At 36.3% G+C, this 19,986-nt stretch overlaps 1 protein-coding gene across 2 annotated transcripts; it reads right to left on the bottom strand.

Moving 5' to 3' along the window:
• Window positions 1-193: 193 nt before the first annotated feature.
• LOC117912146 (histone-lysine N-methyltransferase SUVR5) lies at window positions 194-18,435 on the bottom strand. Of its 2 annotated transcripts, XM_034826635.1 has the most exons (13): window positions 18,090-18,435; window positions 17,599-17,683; window positions 15,568-16,119; window positions 14,448-14,750; window positions 14,249-14,359; window positions 11,683-11,793; window positions 4,946-7,768; window positions 4,305-4,466; window positions 3,650-3,766; window positions 3,437-3,543; window positions 3,212-3,349; window positions 1,174-1,261; window positions 194-818 (listed from the first exon to the last, which is right to left on the bottom strand). In XM_034826635.1, the coding sequence occupies exons 3-13, from the start codon at window positions 16,051-16,053 to the stop codon at window positions 711-713; spliced, it is 4,554 nt and encodes a 1,517-aa protein (XP_034682526.1). In that variant the 5' UTR covers window positions 16,054-16,119; window positions 17,599-17,683; window positions 18,090-18,435; the 3' UTR covers window positions 194-710. The 2 variants fall into 2 exon arrangements, with proteins under 2 accessions (XP_034682526.1, XP_034682525.1); XM_034826634.1 differs by lacking the exon at window positions 17,599-17,683.
• Between the last annotated feature and the right edge of the window lie 1,551 nt (window positions 18,436-19,986).

The raw sequence follows: 19,986 nt of genomic DNA, 5'->3' as shown, positions 1-19,986 counted from the left end.
GTCGTCGAACACCAACAAGACAATTGTTCAACCGTGGACAATAATTCCTTCTACGATTCCACCCAACAAATTGACAAACAATTAAGCCTGCATATTCTGCTTCTGAAATATGGAATCAACAGAAGAACATTGGAAGTTCCTAGTATCATTTTCAGTGAATTCAGAATTTCTGCCAAATTATGTGGAAGCTCAATATTGTAAAAAAATGGGTAAACGTATTGGAATTTTCAGCATAAATAAGCTAATTTTAAACAATGCACATTTGTTATCAGAAGACTACCTACTTAAAGTGGTGCAAAATCATCTACAACTTGCTAATCCAGATAACCTTTAAGTTAAATAAATAAAAAATCAATTTTCCAGATAAGATGAGCTTCCACCCTTTCTTTGGAGACACGTGTATAAAGGAAAAAGGCATAGATACAATCTACTTAAGGGGAAAGCCATACGCCTAATTACAGAAAGATGATCTGGAGTTTAAAGAACCTGGGTGCCATTGTCAGCCTCATCCGATGTGCTCATTGCCTTGGTGTGAGTTGTACAGCTTACTAAGGTGCTAGGGACGTTATCCGCCATTCTCTCTACCAAAAATTGACACTTCTTACTAGCTGAAAGGAGTTTTATCGTCTCACAAATCTCCCATCCTCTAATCATTTAATTCTATAACCAAATGCTGTACGCTGGACAAGGGCAAAACATTGATTAAAGATCTAGTGAAGACGACCACGGCACTTGGAAGCTCCACAATGACATGGGTATCCTTCTCCAGGCAGTAGTTTATATCGATAATCATACGTCAGTTCTTCACCCAAAGATATCTGCTCATAAAAATTAAAACAGCAATTACATTAGAAGTGCAGTACTAGGACAACGGAGACTACTACTTACATTTAGAGGTGGAGTGTCACCATCCACGCGAAAACAAGTAGTGGCATGGGAAATAATCTATATGAACTGGTAAAGGATGAGTCATGGATTATGTTTTGGCACATGAGAGGCCTAGCGCCCATTTTGAGTCCCACCCAGAAGATCCCCGCACACCCAATCATATAATGCTACTCCTCCCATTCCCAACAGGATCTATCATCTTAAAAATCATTTTAGACAACTCAATTTTCCTAGGTCTTATAGCATGTAGAAATTTGTATTTAAAGGACAGGAAAGGGAGCTTACATCTCGATTTGCAAAGAGACCAATATGTGCAAGCTGACAATCCATGCTTTCCACAAGAACTTGGTGATTAATGAGGTTTGGTGAGCAGCTACCAACAACAATATGTCAGAACAAGTCAATAGACATTTAAACAAAGCCTTCCAATATCCTCTCAAACAAATATTGGGAAAAGCAGTAAATTCTAAAGTCTCATATTACGAGAGGAACATGAGGTGCATGAATCAAGCTTGGAACCTCAACAACATTGTACATTTGTCCCTGGCGCAAGATAAAAAATTATAATGTTTCTGTAGCTTTCATAATATTCTTTTTTTCCAAGACATATGGACTAACTACTGAGACAGAAAATAGCGATGGTAAAAAATGCTTAAAGCAATTTGATCCCAGGCATCCAAATTCTCAGCAATACTTCTCTTGCAATAGGAAGGACCACTAAAAGCTCTCTTAGAAAGCTTATCAAAACTGCTTTTTCTAAAAAGAACTTCAATAATGATGCCTGAACAAATTTTAGGTGAGAAGTCTCTTTCCAAGCAAAAAGTATACGAAACACTAGCATCTATAATTAACCATTCTTCATTGATTGATTCCTAACTCTATCTTCAATATTTGTGTGTTTCTAAAGCCACTTAGAAGGGATCTAATAGTAGTTATACAAGCACAAAAATAATGTGGCTCTTTTTAAATTAATGTTCAAACATACTAGAAGTAAGCTTATGAACAAAATGGCTGCTACATTTTATATGTAGCTTTTCACAACCTGAAATATAAACCAAAAATAGTGCTCACTGCCATTTTCTACTCACTTCTAAATTATTTAACATGCAGACAAGACATACAGCATGCTGTGTGCAACACAACAGTGATAAACACAGTGGAGACATGGTGTATGAACAAAGGAAAGCAAAAGAAGGTCAGTGGCAGTGACAGCATTACAAGGCCATGATGCAGGTTACCTATGGGGTGGCACAACATTAGTAGTCAAGGTTATAAATAAAACAATAAATGTTGGGATAATTAGGTGAAAAATAATATTAAACTGTTGTATGTAATGTTTTAATACTGGAATCAGCTAAAACAATATAATTTGATCAAAACAACAATAAATTATAATAGCCTTTAAAACAATGGGATAATTGTTGTTAAAATCATGGCTTGTAGCACAATACTTTGAACCATTAGTAACTACTATAATGCTACAACAACAACCATGGTTGTGGTGGCGATGGTGGTGTTTAGAATCAGCTAAAACAATATAATTTGATCAAAATAACAATAAATTATAATAGCCTTTAAAACAATGGGATAATTGTTGTTAAAAACATGGCTTCTAACACAATACCATGAACCATTAGTAACTACTATAATACTACTATATCAACCATCATTGTGGTGGTGATGTTGGCGTTAATTTGCTTTCATTAAAATCAAATTTTGAGAGATTAATTAATATATTATAAGTATTATAGTACTGCTTTTGACCATTAACAGCTGATAATCAACACCTTTTAGAGAAAGATCTTATTGGGTGAGGGCAGTGGGTGTAAAACTCAGGTCCTACTTCCCAATATACATATACATACATATATGGTGCGTTTGTGTTTGTGTTTGTGTGTGTGTGGATGGGTGTATGTATGTGTATATGCATTATTGGGTTAAAAGGAACATCTATGAACTTCTTTCACTACTCCCTGATTTGTACAATCCATAAATGATGCTTGAATAAATAAATATTTACTGAATACAAAAATATTTATACTATAAACTTCTCTAATCTTTCATTGCTTTCAAAATCCTTCTTTCCAATTTTCTGTCCAAATTGAGGGGCATGAAGCATGTGCCTCATGTAACTAGAAGCCATACAATTCACCGACACTTCACCTTCTTAAACAATAGTCAAACTTGGGATCAAACTGGCAGCACACCATTTGATTTTTTATCCTAATGGTTGCACAAGTAGACAAGTTGCAATATATAGCTTCTAAACCAGAGCATAAGAAAGCATATTCCGAAAAACAGCACATAGTAACTCTTCACTCACCTGTGATTGATGAACCGTGAAACATTTCCATATCTTGTAGCATCAATTACATAAGGGACCTGTCCTTCTACCAATCTGCTCATATCATTGATATGAGAGTCAATGTCATAAAAATAGCTGCAACCTTCTTCACCATGCCTGGACATTGTAATCAACAAAGTCAGAACATAGAATAAAATTTAACATAAAATGATGAAACCATGTCCATTAGGAAGAGTGCGAAACCTATTGTTGCCCCTCTTGTCTGCTTCTTGCTCACTTAAAACCTCTCCAATGTACTCACATATGAACGTACCCCGAAGGATTGCTTCACCTGCCCTGACTGCCCAACCCTGTGAATAATTTCAAAGAGATTAACCTAAGATTCTTGTCTTGACAACCATGAAAAAGTAGATAACTTTTTTTTTTTGATAGATATGAAAAAGTGGATAACATTACCTTTTCCTCTGTTCTAAAGACTTCCATCTTTACTCGCACTCCATTCTGCAAAACCCTATTCTGACATGTTCTGTTGCAGCTGCACTTGCCATTGCACTCATAGACAAGGTAACCCTCCTGCAGGATTATAAGAGAAAAAGTCTAATGTACCAACCCATGCCAATAAAGGAATAAGTCCAGTAAGAACAGTTTTGTCTTCTTGTCAATGGAGTTTGTGGCATTGTGCCTATAAAGGGAACACAGTGAAAGATTTGGACAACTTTATAACCCACTCGCATCTAGAACTTACAATTCCCTCACTTATTTCATCATTCTAGCACATGTTTGGATAAAAAGCAATTTTGGGGGATAGATTAGATAATTAGGGAAACCAAATTGGGTAATCTATGGCTTTCACTAATTGGTTATAATTTCCAGCATTCCAGATAAGAACAAAAACAAAGAAAACAGCATTCCTTCATCACCTAATAAGAAATTTCCTAACTTGTATGATAACCATGCCATTCTATCTGTATTCTAGCATGGTATAACTGATGAAGAAAAAGGACAAGGAATTCTACAAAAGCACATACTATTTCAGATGTAATCAACAATAAAAGTTCAATCATTCAATATTATCAAATTTAGAGTGACTCAGTAGAATAAATTTCATTACCTCCAAGATAATCCGTCCTTTTTCATCATATGGGAATCTGCCACTCATGGGTTTCCCATATATATCCTTTGCATCTGAATAGTCATTATCAAAGAGGTATACATGATCACATCTTTCAGGAGAGCAAGTTGAGTGTAGACAAGCACAACCCAATTGCCAACTCTGTACCAGAAAAAAAGAGGAAAGCAAATGAAATGGCTCCAGCACGAAGGAGTTAAATACAAGTAACCTTTCACTTCTGATGCAATAAAAAAAAAATGCATGGAGCATGTGTCTGGTGTCTGTCATGTGTACAATTTGGCACAGACCAGATGCATGTGGAGAGGGAGGGAGTACAACAGTGGCATGAGAATAAATGCATTTAGAGAAAGACAGAGTAGAATAATGGTGCAAGAGTAAATTCATTAACACACACAGGAAGCAACTTCATGAGAAGATTACAGCTTCGACCATTTGGCCAATCAGGGTCACTGTAACATAGATCTTCAAAGACATAATGATAAAGAGTCTCCAACCCCAGTTTATGGTGGTCAAGTTACATATTGTATATAACAAGGATAGTTTAGTCCATAATGATATAAAGATAGCTTTACCATTAGAGAGCACTAGAACAAAGACCAAAGTAACTAGTAAAAAGGTACCTCTGCATCAAGACCAAGGGACTGGTCAAGCAATGGCTTTGTGACATAGGTAAAGCTCTCCCAAGGCATGGAGTATCTGGTGATTTGGCCATCAGAACCATCTGCAAGGATGTGAAGGGAGTCCAGAAGATCCTCATCCACTACACAGGCAATTGGAACTGATTCCTGACCAAAGCTTATATCATCACACACAACGACATCTTTTTGCAAGAGTGTGTTTCCAAAATGACGTGAATCAATGACATAATGGCACTCATCCATTTCCCACTCCTCACTCACAGGATCTAATGATGCAGAGCCATGCCCAATAGAACCATTTGAGTGTGGCATCAGCAGAGACGGTAAATGTGCGTTTGACACAGGTTTGCATCCATTAGGGCAAACAAACCCATCTTGATGCCAGCTCACTTGAATATTATGTTCACTACAGAGTTTGGCCGCCTTCAGATACAACCGTTCTGGCAAAACTCCATACTTCCCCTCCAGTAATGCTTGGAGGTTTACCTTACAGCAAGTTGAGCGAGCAATGGACAAAATATCAAGGTTACTGGGTCGGGATCTTGTTTTCTGAATCTCAGAGAATAATATCTTTGCAACATCAGAGCATTGGGATTCCACCAATCTACCAAGGCTCACTGGCTCAGTTACATGAGAAGGTGCTCTTAGTCCCCCAGAACTGGTTGAAGTAGATGCCTGGATGCGTTTCTTCATATTAGCAGTGCTCCTGTTTCTGATCTTAAATGATGCTGCTCCTAGGCCTTTCTTAAATCTAGGACGGCTAAGCCTCCCTGATTTTAATCTATAAGCATAATAACGAACCCCCTTCTTTCCAGGGCGAGAGCTAACTAGATTTGGCCCCATATGAGCAGCTTGATGGTGGCGGCCAAGATCAGGAAGCAGATCAAACTTCAACCCACAAAACCTACAAATGAACTTCCGGAAACCACCTTGACCCTCAGTGTGATTCTCCATAGAAGCTGAAGTACCCAGCTCAAGTTTCTGAGGAGAATCTTCACCTGCAGACACATTATGCTGTTGAGTAACTGTTGACAGCCTAAAATCAACAGGATGAACTGAGACCACATGCAACCACAATGCTTCCGTATTCCCAAAATGGCTGCCACAAGGAATACACTGGAAAAGCATGCATTGTTCAACAAACTGAACATGGTGTCTGTCCTGCACATGACTTTCCAGAACTTTCCTGTTTGTAAAAGAATCCAGGCAGATGGCACAAGCATAACCTCTGAACAACCATTGAGATTCCTTTTTATGATTGTCCATCCAGTGTTTGCCTATTGCTTGGTCATCAGGAAACTCCTCTGAGCAAATTTTGCACTTAATGGTCTTTTCAGTATCACAGCCACTCACAATGGCTACCGGAACAGGAACTGCTTCTTCCATTACAGAGGAGGAAACTTGTACATCAGTATCAGCATTAAAGCCCCAGAGTCTCATGAGCTTATCTTTTTCACTGCAAACCAACTTTGTCAAGAATTCCCCAACACCAGATTCTTTAGAAGCTTCAGACAGTGCCCATTGAAGTTGGACTTCCCTAGGAACTGGGTTTCTCAAGGACAGAATACTTTTGAAGAGTCTGTAGAAAAGCTCACATGCTTGATGCAAATGCAATTTTTGCTCCTGTGAACAACAATTTCTTAAAAGATCTATAAACACTTCTTTTGAAATTATTCTGCTTTTACCATTCCTAGCACGTTTAAGCCAGCTCGGAAGGTGTTTTTCACAGTACAATGAATGTCGCTTTGGACTTTCCAAGCAAGGATCACCACCATCTTCAGGGCGTGAGCCAATGCAGTGCAGTACCTCTGCGCTCATATACCCTTTACTAGAATACTCAGGATTCTCAATCAAGTTATGTTTTCTCTCAAAGTTGTCTCCCTTCACAACTGATATCGGATCCACTTGGAGAGGGTTTTCAACTTCACCCACCAATATTATATCTTTACATAGTGTGGTTTCTGAAATTGATATATTCTCCTCATGTTTTCTCTTAAGTTTATTCTCTGGTGAAGTCAAGGTCCTTTTTGTGTCACTCTGGGGTCTGTGTTTCTTACAGAATGAGGAGCCATAGAGAGACCGATGCTTGCATCGAGTGCCAAGAGTTGTGGTACCTTCACACATTGGCATATCAACAGGGGGAGCTACATCTGCTTTTGCAGAGTTCCCCACAAAACGAGAGGCCAAATGCACACAACAATACACATCACCATCATTTGCCCACCTCACACATTGTCTACCTTTTGCTTCAATAAAAGCTATACATTGGCGATTTTTGTTCCCAGGATCCAAGGATTTCTTAGCAACCACCTCACTCACAGGTGTCATTTCCACATCTTTGGTTTGGAAAAGTTCTGGATTTCCAGATTCAACTACAATTTCATTCCATCTATCAGTGGCACTACCTGGAGAATTTGTTGTTACAGCTCCCTCCCCAAACACTTCCTCCTTATAAGGTTCAGATGCTGATGGAGCATCATGCACAATATCTCGACTATCAAAAAATCCGGAGTCAATGTCGACAGTTACAGCCTGATGTAAACCCCCTGTCTCAACCACTGAAGCATGGGTCTCTGCACGACGAACTTCAAGCTTGGGCCTCTTCCTGTTAATTTGGAGGCTTGAGGTCAAGGGGTTATCACCGCTCTGTTGTTTTATGTCTCCACTGCTAGAGATGGGATGAGATGTTGAAAACCATTTCATGACTTCATGCTTCCAGGTCTTCCACTCAGAACCCAACTCAGGTTGCACTGGTGCATCCCAGAGTGAGCTGACTTCATTCCACAGAATAGAACCAAACAATTCCTGGATCAGAAAGGAAAAAAGAAAACCATGAGCCAACAGTGGAATAAAGTCCACTATTAAGATAATTTCAAGATAAACAGGGCCTATTCACTGTCATGGGGGCTTTAGAATTAAATTGATAGAAGTATCTTCATTCTTTTCTCACTAAGCAACATCTCAGAAAATGGCTCCCCTGAAAGCAGCTTTAAATAACACACTTCAAGAAACTAATTGCAATATTCTAAGACAATCTTGAAACTTCTATGAACTGGTTACCTCAAGATAACAACACTACACCACTCCAATTCAGAAGGCAAACACCAGAAGCAGGTAACTTCTGAATTATAAGTTGCAACAAATCAAAGGCAGGACAGGAAAACATGCAATAACAATCCATTATCACCTTTTAGACTTTTATATGGAGTTCTAACAGCTATTTATCTTATTCCTTACTCCATTATGGCATAATGGGTGTAACAGAAAGAAGTTTCTATTCCACAAGAGGTATTGGTAGTCTAAGTTTCTCAAAAGATTAGAAAACTAAATCACTCTTGTTGAAGTCTTAGGTCTAGCTAATCCCAAGATTGATCAAAACCCAATACTGTACAACATTTATAATTACAAGATGCCAAGAGAAGATCCAACTGAAACAAATACCAAGCCACAATTTTTCTCCTTTTCCCCCTAAAACAAACTTGATAATGCTCTAGCCCAAAATTTTGTGAAGCGCGAAGGAAAGAGGTAATAATGAGAAAATGGAATAAAAGTTGAGAAATATTACAGCTCATTGAAGTTCTCTGAGGAAAGAGCTGAATCAGACTCCATCTAAACTAAAAGTTAACATAGGCGCCAACCAATCATACTTCTTTAAAATAATATTGAGAACCAATAGAAGTAAGAAAGCAGTTTTGCCACTTCTTTGTTTTCCTAGATGAGAGAAAAGCTATTATGTAAAATGATACTAACAAAAAGAACACACACACAGATATATACCAATGCCAACTGTATGGGTTGAGCAAGCTGCCCATCGCCAAACCAGAACCTACCTTGGGTCTGAGGTGCTCAAGCCATATCCCAGTTAAAAGAGGAATAATTGCATTTTTAGCATATCTTGTTTACTTTGTCCATTTTATTGTTTTATATTTTTTTTGATAGATCTTGTCCATTTTATTGTTTTATAATGCTTGTTGTCCAGACATATATTAGATCATGGCTGCAAATGATATATTGAAGGAGACTAGAAATGACTCCTTGGAAGAAAATGAGGGGAAATTTTATCACCTAGTCAAGCTAGATGTTCTAAGTAACCACAATGATAAATAGAGAAACATTTGAAACTATATTTAAGAATCTTAATGGACTATGTTCTTGGGAAGTGATTAGGAAGGATTGGGACCTTGTCAAAAGTAGACTTTCCTTTGTGGTGGATAACAAGCAGAGGGTGAAATTTTGGAAGGATAAGTGGTGTGAGACTACACCTTTGTGTGCTTCCTTCCTTTCTTTATTTGCTTTAGCTGTCTCCAAAGAGGAATGAGTGAAGGATATTTGGAATTCCTTAGTTGTAAGGGGGAGTTAGGGCCTTGTTTTCTCTAGACCTTTTAACAATTAGAAGGTGGATGAAGTGCAAAGTTTTTTGTTGTGCCTGCATGGGAAGAGAGTGCATAAGGATGAGGAGGACAGGGTTCTTTGGACAGAGATAAAGAGTGGCAAGTTTCACTGTTAAGTCTCTCTATAAAACCTTGTAGCCCAGCAATTTAGTTTCTTTTCCAATGAAAATCATTTGGAATCCATGAGTGCAACCTAAAGTGAGCTTCTTTGCTTGGGAGGCAACATGGGGAAAAGCTTTAACCCTGGACCAAATTCAGAAAAGAGGATGGTCCTTAGCGAATAGATGTTATCTTTGTCAAATGCATGAACAATCCATAGATCACATCCTTCTCCACAGTGTAAAGACAAGAGTTTTATGGGAGATGTTTTGTACTCTTTTTTGGGTATCTTAGGTGCTTCCTTCTTCGGTTAAAGCAATGCTTTTGGGTTGGAATGGTTCATTTGTGGGTAAAAAGCACAAGAAAGTTTGGAAGGCAAGCCCCTTATGCATTTTTTGGATAGTTTGGAAGGCAAGGAATAGAATTGCCTTCAAAGATGACATGGTTTCCATCCAAAGGCTAAGCTTTCCTTAGTCAGAGACTAAGATGTTTGTAAAGGATGGCCCATCCTTCAACACTAATTAGTTTCATTGATTTGTTGGGCACTCGTTGAGGGTGGGGATGTTTTTTGCACCTCCTTTTTGGCAGCTTCTTTTTTGTTTGAGCTATGTGGGGGTGGGTGTATTTATCTTGTATACCTTTGGTCGCTCTTTTGGCACCCCTTTTTAATATAATCTTCTTTATTTATCAAAATATATATATATATATATATCACCCTCAAGGTTATAACAAAAAGCCATTATACATTACACATAAAAACACAATTGTACTTAATAACATATAAAAGCAACTACACAAAATCTAATTCATAAAATAGTACTGAACAAGTATTTGTCAGATTGGCCTTGGCTGGACCAAGTCCCTCGAAGCATCAAACCACTCATAAACCTAAGAATACACTGAGATTTTTTAAGCCCACCACAATCCTGCATGTAAGAACTTCAACATAAGATTTTGAAAACTGATTGGAAAAGGTTCAACTCACTCAACTTGCAGCACCAGCGATGTTCTTATGAGGAGAGGATAGTAGATGACCAACAAATGCAGTCTTTGTAAATTCAGTGAGGAATCAGCAAACCACATTCTTATCCATTGTGATAAAACCAAAAGGTTGTGAGATATGTTGTTTGCAATATTTGGACTACAGTGGGTGTTTCCATATTCTGAGACAGATCACTTTTGGGTTGGAAGTTGAGGGTATTGGCAAAAGGAGAAGGAGGATGTGGAGTATGGCTCCCCTTTGTTTGTTCTGTTGTGTGTGACATGAAAGAAACAAAAGGATATTCAACGGGGAAGAGCTTGACAACCATAAGCTGAAAGAGATACTAATTAGGTCTCTTATGGAATCAGCTAGAGCCCTGTTCGAGGGAGAATGTGCTTCTCTGTTAGATTTTATAGATAACTTGATCTATCAATAGTGGTTTTAATTAATCTTATCTTTGGTGTCATTTCCTTTTTGTCTGTGTGGCAAATCTTGTATACTCCCTGTGTATAAAGGGTGTGTCCCCCCTTTTTGATTGGGCCTTATTAATGTATCCTTTTGCAGCACTAGTGGCTATGATAGAGTGGCAATCATGGAGTAGAATTCGTGGCATCAGTGAAGGTGGAGGTTAGGCAGTGGTGATTGTGATGGCAATGCTACCAGTGCTTTATCAGTGGTAGACATTGTGGATATGATGGTTCAAGTGCATTGGGGATGGCAATGGTAGTAACATGAAGAAAAAGGAATATCTTTTTTCTTTCAAAAGCAATAACTTCTCAGTTTTCATTCTTATCATTTGTTTGTAAGAAGGGTCTTCCAGGCATATTACCAATTATTCTTTCCTCTAAAAGCAAGAAATAAACTTTCAAGGTGCTACCAAAAAGTCTTTTAGTATCAATTCATACAGATATTTGGTACTCAAATACAGGTATTGAATCTTAAGCAGCAACAACTCAACATAACTTCAGAAAACTTACCCCAGGGTATTTTCATCTTATTTTTCTTCTATATGCAGCTAATCTTGCCACAGCATATACCTTATTAAGAGCAAGGTAGCATATCATACATTAAGATGTTTTATTAATGAAGCCATATTGCATCTTTTTTTTTAAGGCAAGTGAAGCCATATTGCATATTCTTCCCTCTTGTTTCCAAAGTCAACTATCCAATAGATGACAAACTATAATATAGCACACCAAATCTGATGCCTGCTTAACATGAAAGAGCAACAAAAGATGGGTCTATACCTCCTTCAGTATTTCAACAGATTCAGCACTATCTGCACTATGACACCGTTCTACCCAAGATCGAAAAGAATGTTGTACCCAGTCAGGACTTATGTAGTTCATCAATATCATCTGTGAAGAAAAGAAGTGTAACTTAAAAATTAAGCAAAAGCAGAGAAAAGAAAAAAATCTCTATTTGTTAATAACAAAACGAAAAAATATATATCATGATATCAGCATAATCAAAAATACTGAGCAGAAATACTCTTCAAATATCATGATAAATGGATTTTACTGTCCATGCAAGATAAATACTTTTTTTTTTATAAGCGTCCATACAAGATAAATATGCAAGGTAGGACTCCATATTCAATAGCCTATTAAAGATTTTATCCAGATAAGACCATCATAAACATCCAATTGTATTTATCCTACCATGGAGCACTAAGAAATTGTAAATAGCAGGTTATTGATTATCAAATTAATGTTGTAACTTCAAGATGTAACTACCAGTGTATTAGGGTTGCACCCCTATTTTTGTTAGGGGCTCTTAATCAATGTTTTTGTTTGCCTATCAAAAAGAATACATTATGACTGAATAAATTAAGATGTCTATACTGTCAAGCACCAACAACAGCATGCCATGAAAACATACAAGCTCACAACTACCTAACCAACACCCTGCCATATTGTCAAAAAAGTCCAAAAGTTTGAACACCCTGTGGTAAAGGGAAAACCGGCTACATGTTTATCCTATTTCCTTCCTTTTTCTCCTTCTATATTGATAGTGAAGCAAGCCAAGTGTTGTCTTTTGGGGATTTTTACCATTCTTATGACAAGCATAAAATTGTCTTATTTCAACTAATCCAATGAATAAATGCGAGTGATACCATATTCCCAAGAATAATATATGTACTTTTAAAATTAGAGAGGAAAAGGACCTCATATCAAAGAAAATATGGAAAGGGCCAGCTAAGCTTCAGTGACCCTCTTCTTCATAAGCAAAGTGCAGGATTATAGTGCATTATCCTCTCTAAGCTATTTAGAAGCAGGTTACCTACTTGTATATTAGCAACAAAAGAGATGCTTTCACTATTAATTTCATGAGGCACTGAGAAAAATAGACTGTGCAAGTTACCCATAGGTTTACAGACCCACCCCATATTGCAAGGCATCCCCTAAATCCCATGCAATCTGTTACATCTGAATGCATTATATTTATATCCAGTATGTCCATAACTCATATCCAGCCACACATTCTTTTTCATTAAAGAAAAACCACAGCACCTTAACCGTCATGACATTTGATCACTTAACATTGTATCATAAAATAACTAATAACTTTATCACGATTATCAAATAAAGTTCAAAAGACAGAGTTACAACTCTCAGCAATACAGTCAGATACAGATATTCAAAATGATATCAGACCATGTAGACATGCATGTCATCAAAGGGCTCACCAATTTATTCATATGAAACTATCCTATACCTATCATGCCCCAAAGGTACAAGCAAGATCACCTATTTTATTGGGATTTGAATGTAACATCTCACTGCAGCCCCAAAAGGCAACCACCAACAACAGCACCCAAGAGATGGCGTTTTTTTTTTTTTTTCTTGGATAAGCCAAGTGACAGCAGTACAATAAACAGGGGAGTTTACTCTCCTAGGATGCCAGGAATCTTTATCTAGGAAACATTCCAAGCTCCATAACCACTACAGAAACCTTATAATGCCACAATAAACCTTGCTTTTAGGTTAATGACAGTCACTACAGACATCAACACATGTAAATTCATATATACAATCAGCACTCTAAACACAATCAATTTTAAATTTTTCCTTTACCATTATCATAAGTCATTTTCAGAGAACACAATGCCTCTTTCTCACGACCTACTCCAATTTGTCAAAAATACACATAGTGACTAAGAGGAAAAAACCAAAACAGAGAATGGATCAGTCCTCACACCACAGATACTATTAACCTCCTCCCTTTCAAACCTATTCCTGTGCCTCAACGGATCCATCCATATCCATCCCATAAAAGTTGCATCACTTTCAGACTACCACTCAAACCTATTTCCCCAAGCTGCAGTTCAATGTGCATCGATATCCAAATACCAGATACCACCAACTAATTGAGGGAATACAATCACAAACAATATCTCAATAAAATGGTGAAACTCGTGCGTGAAAATGAGGCTAAGGGGAATGAGGAATTAAGCCAAGTCTAAGCATTAAATTGATAAAGTGCCAGGGTCAGCCCACTGACACATGTGAAAAACTCATCTAAAGCTATGTGGAACAAGAAAGAGAACTCTGACATTATTTCCACTAATTAATGTCATAGATTTTCAGCATGAACATTATAAAAATAATATGGTAAAAAATGCATAAAATGAACTTAAAAGCATTGCAATCTTAAAAGGCCTTCAACACACTCCATGAGGATAATGATCTTTAATGTTTTAAAGACAACACATGAAATGAAGATAGTAAAACCAAAATAACCTATGTCAGATGAGAAAACATAAAGAACTATTCTACTTCCTTATCTACGAATGGGGAGGCAAGAGATTACACTCTGAAGCCTTGGAAGCATTCTTCCAAGATCAGAATACCCTTTACAGCGGGAAGCTTCCATTGCAAATTCCTTCCAGGACATCACATTACGAACATTCTCTGTCAGGGCCTACAGAGTTGAGCAGATATTGAGTAAAAACACACAGGCAAAGGAGAATGAAAAGTGAGAGGAAGAGAAGAGAAAAGGTACCATATACCTCAATATGTAATTGATCGCTGATATGTAGCATGCCAACAGCTAACTTTTGCATGATAAAACGGCGTGCAATAGTCAAATCTTTAACCATTTCCAATCCAACATTATGTGTCTTGTGTGCAATGGGCTGTGGAAACTTATTAATTGGGCACACAAGAAGAATATCTGCCCAAGAATAAATTCTTGTGTGAGGAAAAAATATGACAACATACTTCTTCCTGTCATGAGTTGGCTTCGCTTTCAAAGTTGATAATGGCCAATCAGCCCTTGAGCATCTGATTCCTGCTTGCCATTTCCCTCGCCACTATACTTGGAAAAACAGAGAGACAGAAACATGGAAATAAAGTCAGCTCATGGTTATCTTTTTTCATGGCACATATTATATTAGTAAAATTTCCATCATACCAAATCTTTTACCTGATACCTGGGACCAAGACACTTAAAGGGTGTGTTCATGGAACCCAGTACAAATACTAGAAAATGGTGTGCATCTTAAGTGTCATATTTGCTTACTCCCCAAATTAAATGATAGTAGAGCATGGCATAATAACCTATTTTCCTCTCTTTTCACATTCTATACAGCCAGATTGAGGTGTATAGAATGTCAAATGTGCGTATAGAGTCACCTGTAACCAACTAGGAATCTTTTATTCCTTTTCCATTTTTGGTCTACATGTTGGGTACATACCATATTAATAAGCATATTGGACATACATATCACACCCAAGTCCTTGTCATGTGATGTCCAAAATGTTTGTTTCACATACTTTAAAAATGTCCATTTAATGGAGCTTCCAGCAACAATGTTTCCAGGGTATATCCACAGGACCACAAAAGAGGGAAGAATATGAAAACTAGAAAGAAATCATGGTGAATCAAAAGGACGGTTCTTTACAAGGAAGAGAACCAACTGTTCCTTGAAAAAGGAACACTTTCACGCTGTCTAAAGATAGCAATGCTGTACTTTAAAGAGACTAGGATAGATTATCTATGAAAATTTGAACAGATTAAACTCAAACCAAACAAGCCACCAAAATTATATATGCATGATGTGAGCATGAACAAAACCATATGATCCACAAAGGAAGAAAAAGTTGACAGAGTGAAGATAATATTAGTACCTTGACCCATAAGGCCACAGTCTCATCTTGTTCTAGCCACTTGGGCTCTGAAACAGACAACTCCCCATCCCCAGTGTTGCTTGGCAGTTCACTCTCAATGGTATCCACAATGAGATGAGAGCTATCAGAGGCTAAGCAAGGTTCTGTGCAACCATTCTGCACATTTAAGTTGCCATCTTCAAAATATAGAGAATTACAAGGTTGCTTTTGGTCCTCCACCTCACAATCAAAATACAAAGCTCCACTACAGTGACCCTCTGAAGTAGGCAGCTCCTCAACCCTCCCTTCAACTTCACCCTCTTTTTCTTTCTGAGATCCTTCAGCATTTAGCAATAATCTATCCATTTTATCATCTGCCAATTGAACTTGTTGTCCATGTTCAACACAGTTTGAATCTCCATCATATATAAAAGTTGTTCCGGGACTCTGTTGAGGACAATCAGATTCTCCAACATACTGAACTCCAGAACAAGGAAGTACTTCCATACTGCACTAAAATTCGTGATGCCATACAATGTCTATATTTTATTGATTAAACCCAACTCACCTTCCCTGTCCAAAGTCCAACCCATGATGAGTCAGGTGCATGAATTAAAAACCATCAATGACACATAAATGACGGCTCAAGCAAAACATAGAAACAGAAATGCATTTTCCTCTATACGAATAACAATATGGATATGTGACAACACTTGCCTGTGTGTGCTTAAATACAAAGATACTAGATTAGAATAATACGAAGCCACTTTAGGATAAAGTAAACTATGTAGCTCATAATTTGGCTCCAATAGAAGCTGGTATTTCAGTATTTGTAACAATTTGCACATCAACCATAGGATAACAGGAGACATATTGTGGCATTAATCAACCAAATAGGCCAACTATGGCAAAGAAGATCCTTCTGGAGAGTTGCAATAAATGAAACATAACAAGTAGATGCATGCCATATTTGAGGCTAGTACATACTGGAGAGAGCATCTTTTTCTTGCCGCTCATCACTAACATAGGTGTCTTTTTCTGTATTGCTATTTTTTCTTTTACAAGAAACAGCAATCCGGTAATGTTGCCATTTGATTCTCATGGTGAAAATTTGAACTAGAAATCTTCTCATAACCACATAGAACCAGACTGTACGGTATATGAAATGACTATTCTAATTACATCTAAAACCAATCAGGGTGAATCCACAGTCCAAATAATACAGTTCCCTTAAAATTATGTTCTTATGGAAAAGAACCAAAACCTTAACAAAAACCAGATCAAAATGACTTCAATGTCCACTTTTACCAGCTTTTTAAGTTCAATGAAACCAAAATAACTAATTAACTAAAAAGGATTATTCTGTGTCTCACACATAATGCCATGTGGTGGCACATAGCAAGCATTAACATTCACTAACAATATCAATTAAGTTAAAGGCTGGGTAAGAATACCATATTACTTAAATCTCACTTGACAAGCTTAACCACCATTTTCAACCAGAACAATCGAGCCAGACATCTCTAGCTCATCAAGAGGTCCCCATGAAATTGGTAATATCATAGCACATTTATGCCAAACAACACCAGGCTCATATGTTTTACATGAAATTAAATATAAATTTTAACCATTAGCTGTTTCATGCCTCAATTCATAATGATTCTCACTTCAGGGATTGACAATAATCCACCCATCAATTTTCTAGAGTCCCAATAAAATTTCTTTCTATACAGAATGATAATAATAACAATATTAACATTTAATACACTAACGGTATAAAAATAAAAAATTTTAAAAAATAAAAATAAAAAAGAAAAAAAAAACAGCATTCACTTGCTTTAAAAATAATAAACAATAATGACATGACCAATTAGTTTATTAGTATTCAATAAAATGGGTTGTATGAATTTAGCAAAATTTGCTTCCAAAAATAAATTTTAAGCGATTAAAAAAAAAAACCGGCATTAACGGAGACAACATCTGCATGAAAAAATGAAACAGCTAAGCCGCATGCAAAACTGTAAAGCCCGGTCGCCTACTAGATAGCATTACCCTGTAACGAAATGATCGTGCATATGAAGGATCTGAATTCCAGGAACCGACGTTTAAGTTGCAGTGATCGTCATTGACTAAAACCCTAATCAGAGAAGACCAAATTACAGAAACCCAACAATAATCTTGCATTAAAACCCTAGCATTATTTTCCCTTATTGATAATACAATTACCAAAAAAAACCCTACAATAATCAACAACATCCAAAACCCATATACAGATCAGCAATCCAAAAGGTGGGTCCAAATCAAAAATCAAAATCATCTAACCGTGTATAAGAAAAACCACAATCAATGTCCCCAAAATCCCTTGATTGATTTTAATTAACCCATGAAATCAAGTAAGGGTTCTTCCCTATTCTGATTAGTCGCATGGGCTGTACCTAATATATAATAAAAATATATAAGGTCACAAACATGTCACATATATGCCATGGCCTACGCTTAGATACAGAGACACCAAATAGAACCGGAGAATGGTGGTAATGTACCTTTAAAGATGGGCAGGAGAGGTGGATTTTGCACGAGCATCACCTTTTCCCATTGTTGTTCGGGTGAAATTTGTGGGAATTTTTCCTCTATTCCTACTAATAGATGTGCTACGGGGCCAGTTTTTTTTTTCCCTTTCTTTTTTTTCTCTTTTAGGTCTGGGTGTGTACCATGGCAAAAAATATAAGAGAAAAGAGACAGATTGGAGAGGAGAGAGAGAATTGGGGAGGAGAAACTATGGTTGTAACCTGTGGGTGTGGGGCACAAAAGAAATGGTATTGTGAAAACCTAAGGGCTAAGGCTGACTGAGTGGTTGAGTTCTGTATGGATCGCGATTCTATAGACCCATATGGGTAACGTGGCTGGGGGGGTCTTCATTTATAGGGTTTCACCTTTTATCATATATTGTTTTCTTCTTATTATTATTTTCTTTCAATATATTCACTGGGTTTGGAAGTTTCGTGACTTGGGTCGGTGCGCCGGTTCAGAATTTGGGTCGCCAGACTCGCCACCCCCCTCCTTCTACTATCTGTCGATTAAGATCGTAGCCGTAGGTGGAAAGGATTGCATTCATAATTTTGATGAGACTGGTGCGGCTCGATTCCATTTTATTAATTTTGTCAAGTGGGCTTTTCCTTGTCCACGACTTAATTAGATGGGAACCCCTCATCTACCCAAATGGTGATATGGGTTTGCTTTTAGTAATAATCCCTTGATTCTGATCGACCATTTGATTTTTATTTTTATTTTTTAAAATAAATGTAATAATTCAAGACATATTTTAATAATAAAAAGAACCGCTATTAACTTTTTACTTTTGGACTGCCCTTCAATTGGGAAATTTTTAGAATAAGAAATAAGGTCATGTTTGAATTGATGGATGGGAATGGAAAGATAGGAATCATTGTTCCATTTTTCTTTCCTATTGACTTTGGAATTGAATTTATTTTTGCAATTTCCATTTTTAACTTTTGCTTCCAATATAAATTGTAGCATGAAATCCCTTCTAAATTCAAAAATGGCATGAACGAAATAATAATAATAATAATAATATTTACTAAAATGCAAAATAATTTCTAAATAATATTAAAGATTTCATACTTTTTTATGACAAATATTATGATACAATATATTTATTTTAAGCTTATATATATATCAATATGGTATAATATATTTCTTTGGATCTCGCAATAGTGGTGGGAAATTTAATTTACTCACCCACTTTTTTTTTTATTAGTGTTATATGACTACCCAAATTAATAAAATTAAATAAGGATAATAGAGTAATAACATATGGAGAAAAAAAAATCAAAGTAATTTTTATTTGAGATAGGAAAATTGTTTTTAATATCATAATTTTTTTTAAATGGTTTTAATAAAACAACGTAAATTTCACAAATTTGTTATATTTTCTCAGCAGCTACTTTGTTATAAATATAATTAAAAATATAAAAAAGACTAAAAAAAACAAATAAAAAAGTCCTAAAATTTTAAAAAGAATTTGTACAATAGATTCAAGTTTTATATCTTAAGTAGCTTCTCTTATCAAACAAGCAACCAATTTTTTAAGTTTTAAGCTTCTTCTCAACCACTAACTTACTTGGGATACTCTTATAGTGTTTAGAGATGAAGTGAAAGGATATTTGAAAAAAAATATTTTATTATATATATATTTCTTTTGTTTTCTTAACAATTAAATGGAATAATTTTATTTTTTTAATAACTAAATTTATGTATATTAAATGAAATTTACTCTAAAACAGAAATGCTCCTTATTTTATGAAATTACCCAAAGGAAAAGGATGATTTGATTGTCCTAACAAAAAAATAAAGTTTTCATATCTAAATTAGTTTAAATTTTAATTTTTTATAACTCATATGTAAATTTCATATTTCTAA

Source organism: Vitis riparia, chromosome 4, assembly GCF_004353265.1.
Source record: "Vitis riparia cultivar Riparia Gloire de Montpellier isolate 1030 chromosome 4, EGFV_Vit.rip_1.0, whole genome shotgun sequence".
NCBI lineage: Eukaryota > Viridiplantae > Streptophyta > Magnoliopsida > Vitales > Vitaceae > Vitis > Vitis riparia.
This window is presented reverse-complemented; position numbering and strand designations above follow the sequence as displayed.

Excerpts from the sequence above, each read along its gene's own strand:
- LOC117912146 (XM_034826635.1), bottom strand. The coding sequence starts at position 16,053 with ATGGAAGTACTTCCTTGTTCTGGAGTTCAGTATGTTGGAGAATCTGAT. Across the intron at positions 14,751-15,567 it reads CTGTGGCCTTATGGGTCAAG|TGGCGAGGGAAATGGCAAGC; the intron begins GTACTAATATTA and ends TTCCAAGTATAG. Across the intron at positions 7,769-11,682 it reads CTGTTGAAATACTGAAGGAG|GAATTGTTTGGTTCTATTCT; the intron begins GTATAGACCCAT and ends TTTCTGATCCAG.